The following is a 19,462-nucleotide window of genomic DNA, read 5'->3' as shown; positions in this document are numbered from 1 at the left end:
ACCTAAGGTTCCTGGTATCCCAGTTTGAGCTCTGCACTCCTACAACCTAGCACACTGCATGGCACAGAGAAAGTACTCAGTAAACACCTGTGGAATAAGGTGGTGAGTGAGAATTAAATAAAGGAATAAAGAAAATGAATGATTGCTTGAATTTACAACCTCCACCGAGGGAGCTTATATCCTAAAATATGTTTTCCTAATTCCCAACCCAATGACACCATTCCAAACAAGTTTTTCAAACCCATCCAAAACTGTCTAAGTTAAGAGGATAATACCAGGCTCCAAGAAAGTAATCTACAAACATAAAAGGAGAGCCCAAATATCACCCTTTTCCCCTGACAGGACCCATAACAGCTGCAGTCATGGATCCAGTATTCTACTTGCTTGCAGAGGGGGATGTGGTTCCTGTAATATTAAGCAGCTCAACAGTTGCTGAACATAATGTCATTGCAGTGCAAGTAACATCCTGGGCAATCAGGCTATGTGTGCTTGTGAGCAAGAAGAGAGACTGAGTCCACTGACTCCCGAAATATCTATCTATAGATTGGAGGAATATAGGGAAGGAGTCAGCAATTTCTCGCTTTCCTAAAGGCTATTTTCCTTTAGTAGGTAGAAATTATGAAGTAAGCACACATCTCTTCTTTTGTTCCCAAGGTTCTTGTTTATAATGGTCTCAGATACTTGAACACCAATGATGAGATCAGTTAACTAAATAAGCCATTAGGCTTGGAACAGCAGCTCATAATAAGCACGTCAGAAAAATGAGACCTACAAAGCAGCGTGCAAAATGCAGAATGGGTGATTTTGGGGACCTGCCTGAGCTTGGCACATGGCAGGGTGACTTACACAGCTTTATTATAACAGACTCATTTCTGCTATGGCAGTAATTGAACAGATTGTGCCATCCCTTCAAGAGGAGGCAGAGAAACCAGCAAACCAGAGTTGCTCTTGGTATAGGTGGACTGGGCAGTGGAGGTGAAATTGCAGACACACATACTGTGCATGCAGGTGTGAACTGTCTAATGCCCTCAGCTCATACTCTGCCCCATTAATATTTGTGTGAATGGTCTGATCATTACAGTCTCATATTTCTTATTTTAGGGCCAGATATTTTAAAAAATATGTACATACTCTGCCAGGTAACAGTGAACTGGACTATGGAACTGGACTGGGGTTGGGCAGTTGGGCAGATGAAGGTTGGACTATGGAAATAAAGATTTTGTAGCTGGAAGGGGGAAGTTAGTGAAAAACCCTAAGTGCCCCAGCCCAGGCAGTGCCTGGGAGCACCAGACACACATAAGCTCCTCTCCCTGGCACGCTGCTGTGTCTGCCTTTCACTATGCCGCCCCACCTACCTTTATTTTACATCTTAGCACCATGTCTCTCCTGAGATCTAATTTTCTGGTACATACAGGAGACTGTCTGTGTGCATCAATTTGTTTCCTAGCATAATCTTCATGATATCGCAGTGCAGTCTGCAAGGATTTTATTTCCAGATCTGGCATCTCTAAAACAGCTTCCAATTGCATTATCTCAATAATGAAAGAATGACTATAAAGATAACTTTGCTCTTAATTACATACTTTGGCAAGTTAAATCATCCACTGGGCCTTGGATGGAGTTTCCTAGGCTCTTTGCTAACACCATGCTGTGCCTCTCAGACTTGTTAGCTGTGTCTTTATGAACAAGTCTGCTTGTGCTTTAGAAGCTCCCTCACTGCCTTTTTCTTTTTATCAAAACTGGCAGCAGAAAACTTATCATCCCTTGGCATTTAAATAAATAAAATATTATATATATATATATATACATATACATATATATAGTTAGATTCAGATAGCACTTCCTCACAGATACGAGGACAGATGTGGACTCATTGTAGATTTTTAAAAGTATTTTAATGATGCAGTGAAAGATTATCCTTCTATTATTAGTCAAATTTTCACAAATACTAATACAGAAATTATATGACAGAACTATGATATTCTTTTGAAACAAGATTGATATGCTGCTTTGAGGAAAAATGTAATCTAGCATCTCTTCATGTTTCTACTTCTCAGATTACCTTGGCATTCACAGTACAGGAATGTAAGAGGGTGAAACTGATGATATATCAGAATACCCAATCTGTCTGACCCCAGTACTTTATTTCTTGCTTCTTAGAGCTTATCAAGGAAGTAGGATCTATGGTTGAATCACACAAAGGCTACTGCCATACTCTTTCTGTTTCTATAACAAAATACCCAAGACTAAGTACTGTAAAAGAATGGTTTTGAGGTTCCGCAACAGGCCACCAGCATCTGCTCAGTTTCTGATGAGGGTCTGCTGGAGGCTCAAGAGAAGGAGGCACAAGTAAAAGAAGGGGAGAAGGCGCCATCCTGCCTTTGACAGTCTGTTGTCATGAAAACTAATGCATTCTCTTGAGAACTGTGTTAATTCATTCATGAAGGCAAATCTCTCCTACTCCCAAATGCCCCTTAAAGGTGTTTCCACCTCTTAACACCATTACACTGAGACCACAGCTAAATGTGAATTTTCAATCCATAGGATTTACCAAAAAGAAATAGTGATGCCCCTGATATTTTAGTTTGTCCTTCCCAGTGGCCCTCTGTGGTTCATCAGTGTCCTCTCCAGTTGTGCCCAAAGAAGGGAAAGAGTAATTCATTGGCCTTGCCAAGTAAAGACACCTAGGACCATGCTAACTCTAGTCCTAGTTCTTTCCTTTAGCTCACTGGGAGTCCTCAGTGAATTACCTCACCAACCTTCATCTGCCCAACCAAAGAACAGTTTTCTAGGCCTCTTCCAGCTCTAAAAGTCTGCCTATACACATTGAGCAATTGCGCATTACTTGTTTAAAGCCATGTTGCTATATACTGGAAAGTGTACTATATACTTTACAGAAGTAAGTATATAGACATATATCCCTGCCAGAAAGTAGACAAGGTAGACAATAAACTACTCTATTAAATGTGTACCATTTGTTCAAAGAAGGAAAGTGCTACACGTGAAGTAGAGTGAGAGAGAAAGGAAGTACTGGGTAAGAGAGATGTTGCAATTCAAAAGGAGCAGCCTGAACAGGCCTCATTTTGAGCAGAGCTGAAAGGGGAATGGGAGGAGCCAGGAGGATATCCAGGGAAGAGATTTCATGAGAAAACAGCCTATGCCCAGACCTGAGGTTGGAACAGGGGCACCTGTCTCAGTGGCAGAGAGAACAAACCAGAAGCCTGAGGAGCTAATGTCACATGAGTAAAGGGGCCAGCATTTATGGGTGCTTCTAAGAGATATACACAAACTTGAAATCTGTCTGCACAGAAGTGGCCTGACTTGAGACATTTTCAGAGATCACTGTTCCTGCTTGTGTAGACTGAAGAAGGCCATTCCAGGCCTCTAGGCTGCAAACTTCAGCTCTGTGTCGGCATGGCCCTTATGCACTGCATGTATGACCAGTGCACTAAGAAAAGGGGTTTTCAATTTTAAGTTTTGTTCTGCTTTTCCTAAGGATTCCTACATGGACCATTTCTCTTTTTTCTCTCTTTTATTAAAATTTTAATTTTGATTTCAGTATGAATACTCACTTGGGGCTCATTGTACAGTTCAGGGAATAAGAACGATCTGATTCTCAATTTAATTGAGTACCATCAGGTTCACTGAAAGACCTTTTGAAGCAGGTGGCCATTGAGAACAAGTAGTCAGGGATGACTCCAAGGATAGGGGTCCAGGCAGGGACATTATGATGGATGGAAATGGAGACAGCTGACCTTGGGGGCTAGGGGGGTTGTCTCTAGAGTCCCGTTTGGACATGCTAGTTTGAGGTGCCATGAAGCCTGCAGGAGAGAGTAATTCGTAGCAGATGACTGAGTATGGAATGCATCAGACCAGGTCAGGCTAGACACATGGACAGCACTTAAAGCTGTGAGAGGAAATGAGATGAGGCACTGAAGTAAGAGAGGAACCTTGTCCTCTCACCCCGGGTTGGAAGGCATAAAGGACTGACAAAGGGCGACCCCGCAGGAGCATATTATGAGGGAGGAGGATGGCTGGAGGCATGTGATATCTTGGAAGCCAAGTGAAGAAAGTACAATTGGCCCCCAGTAAACACCAGCTTTGCATCCACAGATTCAACCAACTGTAGATCAAAAATAGTTTTAGCAGGGAGTGGTGGCACATGCCTATAATCCCAGCACTCAGGAGGCTGAGGCAGAAGGATCATTGCAAGTTCAAGACCAGCCTGGCTAACCAGTGAGCTGAAGGCCAGGCTGAACTGCATAGCCTGCCCTATCTCAAAAAGAAAAAAAAAAAATTTTAAAGTTGCATGTGTACCTCACATATAGGCTTGTTTGTCCTTGTCAGTCCCTAAACTACATGACGTTTACATTGTGTTAAGTATTAAAGGTTGTCTAGATACAGTTTAAACAAACCATCTGAGAGACGAGTATAGGTTACATGAAAGTACACCATTTTATATGAGGGGCTTGAGCATTCTCACGGCGTCTTAGAACTACCCCCCCCCCCAGCACCGAGGGACGACTCTGTGTCAGGAGGAGCTCTATCATTCTATATATTGCATATTTTGAAAGGAGGACACAGTCTTTGTCCCTCTGGCAGTAGGGTTCCAGTGGGTGAGTGTGCAAAGGAAGCAAAGAGGGAGGAAGTGGACAGTGGCCTAAAGGCATTTTGAAAATGCCCTTAAATGGATCCAGATTAAACCAGTTATCTGACTCCAAGTGACAGTGTGCATGAGCCTGAGAGCACTTACTGAAGAGTTCACATTTGAACATCAGTGTATTGAAACAAATTGTGCAGGGCCCTAAAGAAGCAGCAGGTTTTAGCTGTGGGTCCAGATGAATGGAAAATTTGCTCCTTTAACTATTGAAAATCTTGTTGAAAAATAAAGCAAGCTATTGCCTGAATTTTCTTCTCTATGTATCCACTTTTGTTACTCTTATTTCCTCAAACCAGAAGACATCCTGCTTTCCAAAGAGTAAGTGTACCTTACGCCATGGCTGCAGCTTCCTAGGAGAGGTTGCTGCCGTCCTTGAAGCAACAGAGCCAGCAAATCAAGTCTTCCCTCTGCTGAGGAGGCACCTGAATTGTGCTTTCACAGTGGCCTTATTGCAGGAGAGCTGTCGTCTGCACATCCCATGAGCTGCTGATGGTGCTGCCAGGAAGGGAAAAGCTTGTGTGCATACAGCTGCATGGATGAAAGTTTGCCCTGGCCTCTAAGAAATGCTAGGAAGAAACGCTGAGGGAGGGCAACAAACCATTAACCTTGTACATTTTAGCAAAGGTGGTTAAAACAAGAAAATAGAATCTGTTAACATCTGAAAAGATCATAGGCCTAAGGTAACCAGTGGAGATTTTGTTCCGTCAAGTCATGGTTCTGCCTCCATAAGCATCATGTATGCCTTTCACAGGGAGACTGGCTCTCCCAGCCTTGCACTACCTTTTTAAATATCAAGGTTTTATAACAGAGGTCTCTGATCTGCAAAATAGAATTTGCCAGTAGATGTTGAAGCCTCATTGTGTGTTTGCCAAGACAATTGTCCTTCCTTGAACACATCCTTTCTCTCTGATGCCCTGAAGTTTCCTTGGGGCAGGATGGAACACTTGATAGTGGTAGTCTGTCCTTCAGAGCTGGCTGTCTCACCTCCCACCAGCCGCCTCTCACAGGAGCCTGACGGCCCCTGGTTGCTCTCTCTGCCAGTCCCAGCAAGGCTGGGGCTTCCCTCTGAAACCTAGGCCTGTGGCCCCGTGTACCTGGTTTTGCTTACTCATTTGCTCCTTTGCCTCACACTGAATATGGCAAAAGAAACCTATTTTCTTGAACCCTGCCTACAGGCTTATAAAAAATAAAGTAAATACATGTCTTTTCTTTCAAGATTGGTTTCTTTAGTTTGACTTTGAAAAATGTTTATGGAGTCCAAGTTGTTAGCACAGAGTCAGCAGCAGGAGCAGGATTTAGGGGCTGGGTAGGTGGCCCCTGCGGGTGAGAGCGCAGATGGAAGTAATTTTGCGGCTTTGTTTCCACATAGCTACCACTCCAATTTGCCAAGCTGGGAAAAACGAATATCCCTGCCCATTTCCTCAGTCAAAGCCTTGGAGGAAGCATATGCAGGAGATAGAGCAGAGAAAGTGAAGGAAAGAGCAAGCCAGTGGTCACATGTAGCTAAGGGGACATCCCAGGGCAAGTACAGTGGGCAACCTCAATCTCAGGATGAAAGGAGGAAGGGAGAGGAGAGGGAGGAGAGTCTGCCCCAGCTCTCACACCTGGCTCAGTCTCCTGGATCTGGCTAGTACAAAGCAGAGTAACACTCTCCAGCCAAGACAGGTCCTCCAAGCTTCTGAGTTTTTTAACCTAGGTGCCCCATAAGCTTTTAGGGGATATTCCTGACCCAAACTCTAGCACCAAACCTACCAGCTTGGACAAATTTCCAAATTGAAACATTATTCTCTCTGGAAATTTTCCCTGCCTCTCAGGTTCCCCATTTGAACTAAATGTCATGCCATGCTTTTAGAAATACCTCTAGGCAGTTCTTAATTACCCTCGCTCCTTCCCTCTGTCTCCACAAAGTGGCAGTCAGGAAGCCCTGCTGGCCTCCCTCCTAGATACCTCTCAGATCTCCACCTCCTCCAGCTCCTCTGCCTTTGGTTCAGTCCAGGCCCTTGGCTGGTTTCCAGGCCTCCGCTGCCTGGCTGTGCCCTGGACCCTATCAGCCCACCTCCAGTCTCAACTCCTTCAAATACGTCACCCACCCACACCGCTGAAATGGCCTCGAAATGGTTCCGTCATGTTGTGCCTTTGCTTATAACCCTTCAGTGATTCTGTATCATCTAAAAATCTCATGTCCAGGTATATCTGAGGTATGATTGAAATATATAATGTTTAAATTTTTTCTTTTAAAATATCAGTAACACATACGTTGCCAGTAAGCACCATCAAAATACACAGTCTCATTTCAAACATATTCATCCCGTTATTCTTGCCACTTTCTAAGCAGTTCTGAAAGTCCTTTTCCTTGAGTGTGTTTATGAGATGTGATCAAAAATGTGGTGAATGCTGCCACTGAGTGCCGAAAGGCAGACTCATAGAAACATTAAGATGTGTACTCATCCACTAAATCTGGCACCAACCTCTAGCTTTTCCCCAAAGTCAAAATCACTAGGAAAGGTAAGAGTTTTGAATCTATTTAAGTCATGAAGGCAGTTATAACAGCGCCAATTAAGCACACTCAAAAAAATAAATAAATAAAAGACTTCCAGAACTGCTTCAGAAAGTGGCAAGAATAAAAAAATAAGAGTGTTTAAAGCACAGGGAGTACTGGGGAGTGGGAAGGTTAATGGTAATGTTTCTTTTACTATAATATATTGTTTTTTAAAAATTTAAACATTCATTGTACTTTTTAATCTCACCATGGACTTAACATCCAGACTTTTTGCATACATTAAATCTGCCCAGCTTTTTATTTGTCAGTCACAACTCAGTAAGGAAACTTTAATAAAGCAGAGCATGGTGAGGGTCCTGTGAGATCTGAGAGTAGAACCCAGTTCCTTCAAATTCATTTTCCTTTTGGCCTTAGCAGTAAGAGACTTTAAAGCACCATTGCTTATTTGCATAACAATTGGCTCAAGTGAGGAGGCCCCACTTGGTGACTTTTTTTTTCCTGAAGTGCATTTCTATGGAAACTGTTTGGTTTATTTTTCATTTAAGTAATTTATATTCTCTATACCACCCAAAATGGGATCATCCAAAATTGAGTCTACTGACCCCAGTAAGACACTTACCCTGACAGGTCTGTTGTTACCGGCCAGATAACATTCCTGATAAGTTTTTCTCATACATTCCTCATAAGAACTTTATAAAAGAGGCATTTTGTCTTGATTTGGCAGATGCGTAGACCAAGTACCTCTAAAGTAATACAGACTCATCCTCATTTCACAGAGTCAAACTTACCTTTTAAAAGGATTGATGTTCCTTTGCCCTTTTCAGAAAATGAAGATACTATCAACAGACCTCGTGCAGAATCTGATACTCAGTAAAAATCTGTTTAATCAAATTCATGGCTCAGGACCAGAATTTATTTCTGGTAAAGTAGTATTTCCTTTCCTTGAACAAGTTAAAATTTAAAATGTATCAGTTTGAAGGACAGAAAAAAAGGAAATTCCAGTGTCTTAACAAGGTGCAGTCCACAAAGCCCACCTTGACCTTGGCCTTCACCTTGATCATGTCTCTCCAGCCTCATTCATTCATTCATTCATTCATTTAGACTTTCTGCGACAGTATCTTGCAATGTAATTCAGGCGAGCCTTGAACTCATGATGATCCTCTTGCTTCAGTCTCCCAGGCCCTGGGATTACAGGCATTTTCCTCTATAGCGGGCTCAGAGTTTTTAAAAAAAATTTTCTAACTTAAACTTTATGCATCAAATACCTGTTGCATCCTCAATACAAGATCCTATGAGGCTCTTCTGTGCCTTTACTAGTGTGGTCCTGTCTCCTGGGATGGCTTTCTTAATGTTATCCTTCTTCTCTAACCTTTACCTGACTCTATTTACCCTTTAAGGTTCAACTCAGACTTTGTGTCCTCTAAGAAGTCTTCCAGGATAATTCTTTATCCACCATTGCCACTCTGTGACAAGAGACCTTGTATTTATTTGTCACCTGCCACTTGGTTTATTTCTTTGTATGTTCAACTCCTTCAATATAAGCAATATTGTTTCTCATTCATGATCTGAATTTAGCATAGAATATGGCACATGATACATGCCAAATAAAAATCCATTCATGATCTGAATTTAGCAACCAAGAGAAATCCACAAAAGGACTTTTCCCTTTATGTAAGGTATGTGCTAGAAAAAGTAATAACTCATTTTGCTCAAAGATGTAGAATCATAGTTCAGTCTTCATTGCTGTATCTTCATGGAAGCTATTGGAAGCCTCTCAGAACACTTTCTTGTTTCTTTGCTTAAATTAGCTCTTGCATCTTGGCTTGACTCAAATCCTCTGGTCCAATGAGAGAAATATCCTAGACAATCACTCTTAGTATACATCACATCCATGATCTCAAAGAAAGAAAGAAATGCCAACAATATTTGCTCTTATAGTATTTGTTCTTTGAGCATCTCCAGATAGAACTGTCTAGCAGATGAAGAAAATGGAAAGGAAGGGGGTAAAAGCAAGGGAGAGACTAGACTTCTACATTTATTTATTTGTATTCAGCAACTAATGTGTCCAGCCAGTTTGGACCCTGGGGAATAAGTAGACAGCCCTGCTCCCTAGATTCTTAGATAACAGATGTGAAACAGATCATATGAGCGAGAAGATATTACAGAGTCCAGAATTATTCCATTCCATTGCATATTGTCACACCGTTAGCTGCTTAGGATAAGGAACCAGAGTTCACACTACTTTTTGATTTTCATCAAATTACTTCTCCAAATAGAAACCATTAGAATCTGTAAATAGCAAAGTGCGGAGCTTCCTTTTAAGAAGGCCCCCTCCTTAAGCCCCATACTCTCAAAATGCAGTCATCAGATAAAATGTGCACAGTCTTACAACTGGGGTCATACAGCCACCTGATGATACACATGAAATCAAACTACGATTTCCTGAACAAAAAGTACATTTTCTTCACTTGAAGGTAATTACATTCAACAAATTACAAAGAGCCAGGGCAGTTGAGTTAAAAACAATTGGTTTTGTAGTAATTAGAAAAACACCAAGTGATGACTGTGGAACAGTATTGAAAGAGATGCTGAGGGATGGTGGCTCCAGTTCCTGGTTAATTCCTCAGCTTGAACATGTAGAGATTCACAACTAATTATGCAGAGATGATGAATTTTAAAAACGCTGCCACGCCGCCTTCTCAAGGCCAAAGACTCTGGCTATTAATAGAGCAATCAGATTTTGCTATATTATAGAGAATTCACCAAAAGTTGCATCTATTTTACAGCACTCATCTGGCATATTACTTAAAGATGACAAATCACTGTAATGTGCAAAATCAGCATTGGGTTAAACTAAATCCAAACTCATTATAATCACTCTGAGTTCCCTGCAGAGAAATCTGTTGTTTAAAATGGACACTACAGGTAAGAGTTATCTTTAGTCCTTCCTGCAATTTTTCTTGTATTAGTTCATTTTAAAACTTTGTTTTATTTCTGACAAACCCATCCCACCTGAGGTAAAAGGCATATACATTGGAACACAGCGGGTTTGTCTCCTAAGATTAAACGTTTCTGGATGATAAACAAAGTGCTGCCTGTGACAAGCAGGCTGCTCCAAAACCCTTGCTAAAACTAGGGTTTCAGATTTCTCTCTGTCACCATTTATCCGTCTTCAGAAAAACCACAGCCCTTTGCGCTATTCATAGCTTTCAGCTGTGCTGAGTGCTGGGGTTTCTAGTGGGGAGAAGTGTTATGCACAATAACAAACAACTCAACCAGCTTCTGAAAGTCACGTGGTGGAAAGCTAACCATCAGAAAGAACCCACTGTGCCCTCAGACAGGCTGGAAAGGAGAGGCTGCGACGTGACCTGCGTTTAATCACTTAAACTGCATATTGTGAGGCCCTTAAGAAAGCAAATGTCATGATGGACAGAATGAGTTTACCCTCCTGTCGAAAGAGCAGTGTGCCGTGGCGAGGCCGTCGCTCAATTAAATTGGACTGTGGGATACAGAAGAGATGGAAGCCAAGCCTGGGGACCTAATGAGACATTTGGAGGGAAGAGATACCCCCTACCAGAGTTTGTCACCCTTTGATGAATGCCCTCCAGCATCATAGCACCCCCAATGTTATACCCCTTGTGTTCAAATGTGTTGCAGTTGAGAATGTTTAAACGAGTTTAAAAAGTGGAATTTTAAAGTTAAAAAATCAATTCCTTGTTTGATGTGGAGTAAGTGGAGGGAGTAAATGATACATAATGTGGTGCAGATTAGCCGCCTTTGGCTGCCAGATCTGAAAGGAAAGTAGGTAATGGATCTGAAACTAAAGAAATAAGCAACAAATAGGATGCCAATTTATTTGTGAAAATGTGTGTCCCTTTCAGCTTCATGTGAGTAAGCACAATGAAATGTAATTTAGTAGGGGCTGACAAAGAGTGACTTCCAGCAACTCTGACATGTATGTAACCCTGTGCATATGTTTAGGGTTGCCTTTTTTGTAAAGATGTACCCTCACCTGAGTAAGGCAAACTATCCATGCCAGATCCCCTACCTCTACCAGTGTGATTAATACCTACGTGCCCATCTCAGGAGGTGGTTGACAGTGTCTGGAGATGTTTTGGGCTGTTACAACTCAGAAGGTGTAAGAGCTACCATCTGATGCATAGGGCCCAGGGATGCTACTAAACATTTTGCAATACGTGGTCATCTCCCAATAGCCAAGGGTTACTAGACACCAAATGTCACTAGTGTCAAAAAGATTAACCTTTGTATATCATAAATGCTTGTTGAGACAGGGAAACTCAAATTTTTGTGTCATTTACTCCTGCATGCCCAGTAATGCCCCAGGCCCCAGCCAAGCTGTCTCATTTAGTGGTTAAGGCACAACATGTGCTTCTCCAAGGGACTTTGAAAGAGTAGCTTATTCTCCTGTCTGGGCTGTGTAGAGTTGACTGTTGATTGTGTTCCTGGTGCCTTTGTCAGAGGTGTTAAAAAGATACCAGCTGTCTGAAGTGGTAACAGAGCGCAGGCTATTTGATGCTGCTAACATTAAATCTCTTATTAGTATTCAGTTCTGTCTCTGTTAGAGAACATGTGCCTCAAGGAGGCAGAAATCCTTTACAGATTGAAAGTTGCCTGAGAACAGTTAATCCCCACACTGCTCTGATAAGGCAGGTAAACTGCAATTAGATGAAAAATGGAAGAAAAAATGTAATCAACAGATGTTTAGGTCTCCTTCAGAACCAAGGAATTTCATCTTTGGCTTAAAAGTACATAGTGACATTTGGAATGAGCCCCTTGCCAGTACTGTTCTCACTGAATAGTTAAGACAAGAAAGATTAACAATAATCTGAACAATAAAACCCTGGGATAAGTAGGTGCTCTCTTGAAGAAATGGAGGAGGTGGATAAAGCAAAGGCTCACTATTCAGGAAGAATCTTTCTCTAGAGATGCTTGGTATAGTGCACAAGAGGAGAAAGCAGTGTGAGAGGGAAAGGGGCGGATATAGTCTCATTGTCTAAGGTGCCTCATTCACAGAGCTAAGGAAGAGACTACTTCAAACAGTCTTTCTTCTCAGTGGCTGCCTTTATCCCTGAGCCTGGAAACACACAAAGCAGAGAAGTTCAGGGAGAACCATGGTTCCTTCCTCGCCAGCTACCAGTTTTTTCAAGAAACATGTCAAACATTATTTCATGGATCACTCAATGAGCTCCTCAGTAACCTCTCAGAACCCAGGGGCCATTGGGCTTTGAGTGCTTACAGCACCTTTATAAGGCCCCTGAATAGGAAACGGAACACCTTGCTTCTGGCTGAGGTAGGGCCATTGACTGACTTGTGATCCTGCATGAGTTATGTTGGCTTGAATACCATTTCCATTTGCCACCTAATGCCCACCTTGGCCCTCCATGGGGCATATTTCAGATGTGACAGTAGATGACAGGGATTTCACCTTGCAGAGTGCTGGTAAATATGAGCAGGATTATGTTCAATGGACCAAAAGAAGGCAAACTTCCTGGAATGTAAGGTTTAGGATGTCAGAGTAAGGAAGGCAGAGCACAAGGAATTTAAAGTATATAGGCCAAAATAATATGAAGCTGAAGCCCCAGGATGTGAACTTCCCTCATAAATTAGCCAGGGCTATACAGTTTCATTAAAGTGAATATCTCTTGTTGAAATTTATTCTGGGAAATTACTGATTTAAAGTTCTCCAAAACAAGCCTGGCACCATTCTCCTTCCTCTTTATTTACTCCAGCAATAAGTGGTAATACTCCAAACTATCACTCAGACATTCATTTCCAAATACAATCACATGGGAACCTGAGCTATGGTGAGGCTATATTAGGGGGTCATGTTTAATTAGACTAGGAAATTTATTATAAATTAATAAATCAGTTCACTCTTTGAGGAATTTAATTAGAGGAGATAATGTCGTTCCCAGCCAAGCTGGCTTTTGACTCCTTGCAGACAGAGAGGTTAATAGTTGGCTCCCAGCTTTTTCCAGTCATCTTGCTTGTAAGGTGTCCCCCACCCCTAAAGCCTCATACAGAGTATTTCTCGTTCTTGATTTTTTTTTTTAGAGGTAGGTTCTACTATGTAAGTCAGACTGGCTTTGAATTCACTATGCAGCCCAGGTTGGCCTTGAACTCACAGTGGTCCTGTCTCAGCCTCCTGAGTGCTGAGATGACAGGCATGTACTACTACTCCCAGGTACAGAGTATTGCTTCCACCCTGCACATGTTCTCTTCAACCTTTCTCGTCTCAGTTTGTCTGGCCCCTCCTCTGTTATGCTCTATACTACTTTGCCCCTTTTCATTCTACAATGTTCCTTCCCCTGTATTCCTCCAGAGACATTCCTGAGTTCTCTTAGGGTTACTCAGAAGGTGCAGGATTTTTAGGGAAGACCTGAAGCTGTGCTGACACCCTTCCTTTCGCTACCGTGCCCCAGGAAGGTTTTACAATGCATGCAACAATGCATGGCTCAAGTACCCAACTTGGCATAAGCATGTGTCATCTTGGGCTAGAACATGCTCGGTGATCTTGAGCACATGCCTTCCTGGCCCTCTGTGGGCTTTGTCAGACTCTGTAGCCTCTGGATATCCCCAGAACTGAGGTTCTGTTCTTCTGGGAACAAATGTAATGAACAGGAAAACAGGCTTCATGCTTCAGTATTCAGCAGTTTCTGACGTTCAAGAGGGTCCTGGAATTTTGTTCAGGTACTGTTTTCAAAATCTGATTTTACTACTTGTAACATAAAGATGTCTCCCTTATATCTGTGTCTTTCACCTCACATCGGCAACTATTTTTACTCATTTCTGTCTTTCTCATCTTTATACAAATCAAACAAATGTATGTACCTATTTTGCACATCAAAGGAAACATACTGTATACACAGTCTTGCATCTTGTTTTATTTCACTTTGCTTTCTTCCCCTGAATCTATCCCAGAGATCATTCCATATAAAAGTCTTCCTTGTTCTTTTTCACACCTACATTGTGTGGTTATATGATAATTGATTTGCCTCATCTCCTATGTATGTGCATGAAGTAGATTCCCAGCTGGTACAGAGTTGAGACAAAAAATCAACACACCTATGGAGGAGCTACTGTGTTCACATTACTGTAGTGACTGACCTGCCTGTCCAGTCCCCTCAGTCTCACCAACCAATTTCATGTCAAACTTTGTCTTCTGCCAATCTGACATAAGAGAAATGATTTTCCAGTGTGGTTTGCATTTAATTTCTCAAGAGTAAGGTTGGAAATTTGTGTTCAAATCTATTTAAAGATCACTCATCTTCATATTACTGTGGACTGTCCATGACCTTTGCTGCATTTTCTTCTGGGTCATTGGTCTTTGTCATCCCAATTTTTATCAGTAGTTCAAAATTTAGGAGATTTTCTTTTGTTTGTGGTATAAAATATAATTTTTTTCCATTTTTCACTTGCTGATAGCATCACTTAACAATATTTTTTGTTGGGAGATGTTTAGAGTAGTTAAATGTATCAAACGTTTTTCTGACAAGACCTTCCCTACTTCCAAGTTTTTTTTTAAAAAAATTCATGTTCTTGTAGGATTTTATGTGATTTGGATTTTTTGTACTCATGTGTAGACCCATACCACCTTTTTTGTTCTTTAAATTTGTCTGTACGGGTATCTTAAATTACTTTTGTATGAAAGAGATAAAGTGGCAAAAAGTACAACAGTTTGTCTTTGGGTCAGCTGTGAAAGAGACAGTTTGGTACTGGGTAAAATGAAAAGGCCCCAGTTTTTGCACTACAGGGACTTAACAATATAATCTGACACTTTTACCCCAAGATTCTAAAGTTAATTAACACAAAAGGCATTACATTGTCACTCTTCTGATGCTGGGACAAAATATCCGACTTCGAAGAGAGGCTTATGTGGGCTCATGGTGTCTGAGGTATCAGTCTCTGAATGATCAGCTGGCCCTGAGGACGAAACAGTATGGCGGAAGGGCACAAACTCCCCACCGCATGAAAGCCAGGAAGGGAGAGGGAAAGAAGGGAGGGATGCAGGAAGGTGGGAGGAGGGGAACAGGGACGAGAACACGGTTCTGGGTCACACCTCTGTAACCCACTACTTCTGTCCAGCCCCCACTTCCTAGCATCACATTCAGCATCACATGAACTCATCCGTGGGTTAATCCACCAGTGAGTAAAGAGCCCCATGATCCAGTCACCTTCCAAAAGCCCCACTTCAGAATGTGCGAGACTTTGGGGACATTTTGGATCTAAACCATACATAACAGGTTCCTAGGCCTATGTCCAAGTAGATAAAGGTCCTTTGTTTTCCACTGCACCCCAGCAGATTCATTGAGTGGGATATCTCTCTGTTCCTTTCTGGTTACCTTTGGAGACCTCTCATTGCAGATGTGAATGTGTACAGGGGAAGGGACAAGTTTGAGAGAAGAATCACAGCCCATTTAGGCCAAACCAAACATCCCCTTAGCCAAGATTATGATCACACTACTTGAGGACTTATTAGGGCCTCACCACAAACCATCACAAATCTAAGTGCTGTTGGGAATAGAGAGGAGAAAGTATGAAACAAAGCTGCTGGCGCAGATCTTACTGGCTAGTTGTAGAGAGACGATGTAAATACAGTACAGAGACTGTCCTATTCCCTTCCTCCCTCTCTGTGGCCTTACATTGTAAGCCATCCTAGAATCTTATTTTCCCATGTCAAAGGAGGGCTCGGGACACATCATTTCAAAGTCAGAAGCCTAGATCCGGGCTCACGCTGTCCTGTAGGATTCCATAACACTTTGGCTGTACCCTGACTATCAAGCTGTGAGTATCCTTGCCTGGCTCTTCTGACTGTTCTTGAGCATGTGGGAGGGGAACATCTTATGTTGAATCTGTAGCATCCCTGGCAAGTGCTTCCTGACTGTTCACTGAAAGGCCTGGTGAATGAATGGCCTAGGAACCCTGAAATTGAATATCAACTTGATTCCAAGCAAAAGGAGTGAAGTTATCAGGGTGTCTTCCTAGAAGGGGCTTCTGAGAGTCAGGTTTGAATAGGAATAAAAGTGAAGAGAAGTTTTCCTAGGAAAAGGAAGAGAGGATCAGAAGAGAGCAGTGACATCCTGTGACTGTCAGACTTCCCCCACAGTCAGTTAATGGAACAGAGAGTCATGTGGTTTTATGGGAGCAGTTTGCACTGTTAACCTGGTACCAGCATTTTACTGTGTGTGCTAGTGAGTTCAGGAGGCCAGGAGCATGGATAATGAGCTGGTTTTGATTGCCATCCATGGCCAGTGAATCTACCCTGAAACTTGTATCTGTCCTGCAGCCATTGCTCAAAAACAACAAATTGCCTCCTTATTTTTACTATTTCTCCTTATATTTAATAAACTAGAATTTTTGTGTTGACAGAGAATTTAGAAGTTATTCTGCATACTATCCCTCTGCCTGGGAAGCTCCACACAGGCAGGGATTTTTGCTTGGTTGTATCATATTCACAGTGAGGGATGTGGGAGGGATGGATAGATGGGTCAGTCAATATCATTTGTCCTATGCTTGTTTATTCTCAGCTTAATCTCCCCTCATTGTCAGATAATTATGGGATTCACCATTTTACATGTAAGCCTATTCTACTGAAAAGAAATATAGTTGTGAAAAATTTTCTTTCTCACTTAAGTTTTTCTGTACCATGCCCTGTGCAAAAGAAGAGGAAAAGAAGGCCTGGCTGATATTTTGGTTACACAGAATTATATTCTGGGAAAAATAACATGTTTATCAGTTGTGGATAGACTCTACTCAGCATAACTCAGGAGAACAACATGAAATTCTTGCTTCTCTTTGATCTATAAATCAGTTTTTATTGAGACAGTAAATGAATGGAAGAAAGAGGCAACCAGATATATTGGAAATGCTCATGGAGGCTTTGGAATCACACAAATGTGAATTAATATCCACTATGCTATATCAATGAGACTCTGTCTGCTCAGATTCTTACCCTTCGATCGATGATGAAACCTGACTGTAGGATCTTTAATGTGACAGTGTCTGCAACACTTCCCTATGAGAGGTGCCTTGCAGTGCTGGACATTGTTATTCTTGTGAATGAATTTACCAAGAAAGGCTTCATGAGATGTAGCTTTGGTGGGATGCAGTGACCCAGTCCTAGAAGAAATCAACAGAGACATTTATCTGCTACCTAAAAATCAGAAATGGAAGATTTTCAAGGAGATGAGGAATATACATGGTGTTAGTTAGGGAACCCTTATTCTTGAGTCCCCTAGACTACCCTAGTGTTTGCTGCTGAACAGTACTACCATGTTTCCAGCCACCCAACCACCACAAGGACAAGTCTTTGTTTTGTCCACTGCTGTGTCACCAGTACCTAGAGCTGTATCTGCCACATAGGAGGCGCCTAATAAATATTCATCTAATGGAAGGAACTGATCCCAAAATAAATCATTCACTTAATTCAAAACTCAGGATTTCAGAACAAGGTATATGTGAACAAGTTTTCTAGTGTCTTTCTCAAAAAATAGATATTTTAAAAATATAGTATCATTTCAGTGCTATGTAGTGCAAAGTTCACCCACATATTACATTCAAATCATAAATGTTATTTAGTATAACATTTGGATCATAAGATGAACAAAATCATGAACCAAAACAGCTCTTTAAATTCTTCATTTGTTGGAGGAAAAAATCAATATGGGTTCAACTTACTTATTTCCAAACCAAGTAATATTTAATATGAATAATGCTCCTGAATTTACAACTATGTCAAATTATAACATGTACCCACCTCTGTGTATTGACTTATAAAATATACCATGCTGCTGAGCATATTTTCTTAGTCACTGACAATTTTTTAATTAAAAACAAAACAGAAAAAAAGTATAGAAATGGTACAGAAATTCAAAAACTAACATTAAGAAATCTTCACTAGTTCATATACTACATATTGTTATCTTAGAAGTAGTTGTTCAAGTTACAAAATCAAAGCATAAAAAAAGGATCAGACAATCAAACAGTGACATCACAAACTATTCTGTTTCATGTCCTAACAAAAACTTAGTAGTATGGTTATGTATCTTGCACAGTAAATCACACATACATTTATATATCTATACATACAAGTTGTTCTTTCCTTTTGAGTACTTTCCCTTTCATTATTACAATATCTATTATACATTTTGGATCTTTTTACTCTTTCAGTTTTTTATTTTTTACACCAGAGAGACAATACAATATTTACAAATGTCATTATGATTTATTTCACCTATGAGGATAGTCTCAAGTTGCCTTCATTTACCAATAAAAGCCATTTTCATCCCTTTTAATAGCTGAGAATATTCTACTGTATAAAAATACCACTTTTTTCATTCATTCTGGGTAGGAACAGTGTGCTTTTTTGAAACACCATACCTTAGGTCTAAGAACACCTGTTTTAACAGTCATGTTTAAAAGAAAGATTAGTATAAGATTTTGTGAAGAGGCTATATTTTTTCCCAAAGAATGTCCAATTAATATTGAAATGAAGTGATGATAATAGACATTCTTGCATGTTTCCTGATTTTAAAGAAAATACTACCAATGTTTCCCTGTTTAGGATGATGATGGTTATTATAAATTTCATAGTCTTTGGATTTTTTTATTTGTTGGTAAATTAGCTTCATCATATTAGGGATTTTTTCATGTAACCTCCATTAACTGGAAGTATTTCTAGCATGTTGAATTTTTTTAAACAAAATAAAAGGTAAAAATGATACAGAATTTCAAAAAATGGTAGGAAATATTGTTACAAGATTTAGGCATAAAAAAATCAAAAAATGAAAGCACAAACTTCTTTTTGGTGAATTTACAGAGATTTTTTTCAGAATATATGTATCTATTGGGATGCTTATCTTAATTACATTTTCATTGTTACGACACAATACCAAATATCCACAAGTTAAGTGAAGAAAGGTTTATTTCAGCTTGCAGTTTACAGAGGTTACAGATCCTAATCAGCTGGGTGAAAGGTAGGCCCAGGAGAAACACTCCATGGCAGAACCGGTGATGAGCCTGTTTGTCTCTTTGTGTTTCATCCAGGTTGCAAGCGTATTGATCATCCACACCCACAGTAGGACTTCTGTTATTCACACCCAGAACTACACTAAACCAACATCATACACTCTTTCATCCATATTCACCTACCTTATAGTAATAGGTGATTGGATATAAGATCAACATGTAAGAAGTTATTTGACTTTCTATACAAAAGCAAAAATAAATTAGAAATACAGCTTTTAAAAAATCATTCTTAGCTGAGAGTGCTGCTCAGCGTG

General features: G+C 40.7%; 1 protein-coding gene and 1 long non-coding RNA gene across 9 annotated transcripts in view; one reads left to right on the top strand and one right to left on the bottom strand.

The window, feature by feature from the left end:
- The window catches only part of Nckap5 (NCK associated protein 5), a 949,190-nt gene that overhangs the window by 894,029 nt on the left and 35,699 nt on the right, over nucleotides 1-19,462 (top strand). Inside the window, exon 17 of one of the 8 annotated variants that reach the window (XM_063259593.1) lies at nucleotides 4,957-5,875. The exons of the other annotated variants lie outside the window; for them this stretch is intronic. Within the exon in view, the coding sequence (XP_063115663.1) occupies nucleotides 4,957-5,142 (186 nt within the window). The 3' untranslated portion in view covers nucleotides 5,143-5,875. Of the gene's footprint in view, nucleotides 1-4,956; nucleotides 5,876-19,462 lie in introns of those variants that run through there. 8 annotated transcript variants of the gene reach the window in all.
- Nucleotides 17,076-19,462, bottom strand: part of LOC111754136 (uncharacterized) — a 39,183-nt gene continuing 36,796 nt past the window's right edge. The window contains exon 4 of the long non-coding RNA XR_010050999.1: nucleotides 17,076-17,300. This is a non-coding gene — a long non-coding RNA (uncharacterized LOC111754136). The remainder of the gene's footprint in view (nucleotides 17,301-19,462) is intronic.

This window comes from Cavia porcellus, unplaced genomic scaffold (genome assembly GCF_034190915.1).
Source record: "Cavia porcellus strain 051 isolate PalLab524CR breed Dunkin Hartley unplaced genomic scaffold, mCavPor4.1 scaffold_12, whole genome shotgun sequence".
Lineage (NCBI taxonomy): Eukaryota > Metazoa > Chordata > Mammalia > Rodentia > Caviidae > Cavia > Cavia porcellus.
Note: the sequence above shows the minus strand (reverse complement) of the source record. Positions and strands in the feature narration are given on the sequence as shown.